This window comes from Amphimedon queenslandica, unplaced genomic scaffold (genome assembly GCF_000090795.2).
Source record: "Amphimedon queenslandica unplaced genomic scaffold, v1.1 AMPQUscaffold_6244_Cont21795, whole genome shotgun sequence".
Classification (NCBI taxonomy): Eukaryota; Metazoa; Porifera; class Demospongiae; order Haplosclerida; family Niphatidae; genus Amphimedon; species Amphimedon queenslandica.
The window spans coordinates 180-1,424 of NW_003553462.1; the positions used below are offsets into that span (position 1 = coordinate 180).

Below are 1,245 nucleotides of genomic sequence, written 5' to 3' on the forward strand. Positions count from 1 at the left end.
TAGCTAATCATTGTACATACAATGCTACAGTATGATAAATGGTGATACAATGAGTTATTGATACTATTAATGGTAACTGTTATTATCAAGAGAAGACTTATAACAACTGCCTCACGTCAAACAGGTTGACTCAGGTTTTTATTACAAGAGACATAAAGTTGGACACTCTAACAACATCACATCAACTGATATTAACAGGTCAAACAGGTTTGTATGACTGGTTTAAACTGGTTATTAACTACAATATAACTTATAATAGGAGGATCAGTATATAAAGACCAGCAGTGTTGTGTAACAGAATATCAATCTCTTATATTTCTCTCTCAGTCTCTCTCTCTTAGTCTCTTTCTCTTCCAATGAGGTCACTAGTTGTGTGTTCAGTGTTACTCTCAATACTGACACTTAACTACAACTAGACCTGTAGGACAAGCTGGTCCTAAAAGTGGAGGAGTAGTGTACACTCGTTGGGGAAGGAAGTCCTGTCCTGCTGGAGCTGAACTACTGTATGAGGGGATAACTGGAGGTAGTCGCTGGGATTCATCAGGAGGAGGAGCTAACTATGTCTGTTTACCAATAGTTCCTCAATATTTGAGTACGAATGAACCAACTTGGTATTCTCGAATGTATGGTACTAAATACGAACATGTTAATGATATATTTCCAGGAAAGGATAATCATAATGCTCCTTGTGCAGTATGTTATACATCTACTAAGAGTGTTAAACTGATGATTCCTGCTAAAACTAGATGTCCTTCATCATGGACTACAGAATATAAAGGATATCTGATGACTAATTACTATGGTTATAAAAGCAATAAAGTCTATGAGTGTGTCGATGAAAATCCTGAATCTATTGATGGCAGTGGTGCTGATGTGCAAACTGCGGCTCAAATTTGCTTCACAAGGTCAACCTGTAATGGTCTACCTTGTCCACCTTATGTTAGCAATAGAGCTATTACTTGTGTTGTGTGTACTAAGTAACAATTTGAAACTATTCAGTTAATAATTAGTGTGTGGCAAACTAGTAATTTCTTTTGACTAGGTATTTTAGTAAAATGATAACTCTAATAAATAGTTTTTTGTTTAAATAATGAACAATGAAAGCTTGACTACTGAACAAAAGCAGTCCATACTTAGATAAAAGTAAATCATGAGAAGTGTTCTCTTGAAACTGGCATGATTTTTGCTAATGTGGCATGACAGAACTTTGCTAAGATAATTGTGACTTACACTCACGCAGACAGC

The 1,245-nt window shown here is 35.7% G+C and overlaps 1 protein-coding gene across 1 annotated transcript; it reads left to right on the plus strand.

Moving 5' to 3' along the window:
- Nucleotides 1–416: 416 nt before the first annotated feature.
- LOC100632982 (short-chain collagen C4-like) lies at nucleotides 417–981 on the plus strand (the record flags this gene model as incomplete). Its single annotated transcript, XM_003391771.1, has 1 exon — nucleotides 417–981. A coding segment is annotated over one exon (565 nt), but the record flags the coding sequence as incomplete, so codon positions are not given.
- Nucleotides 982–1,245: the final 264 nt, after the last annotated feature.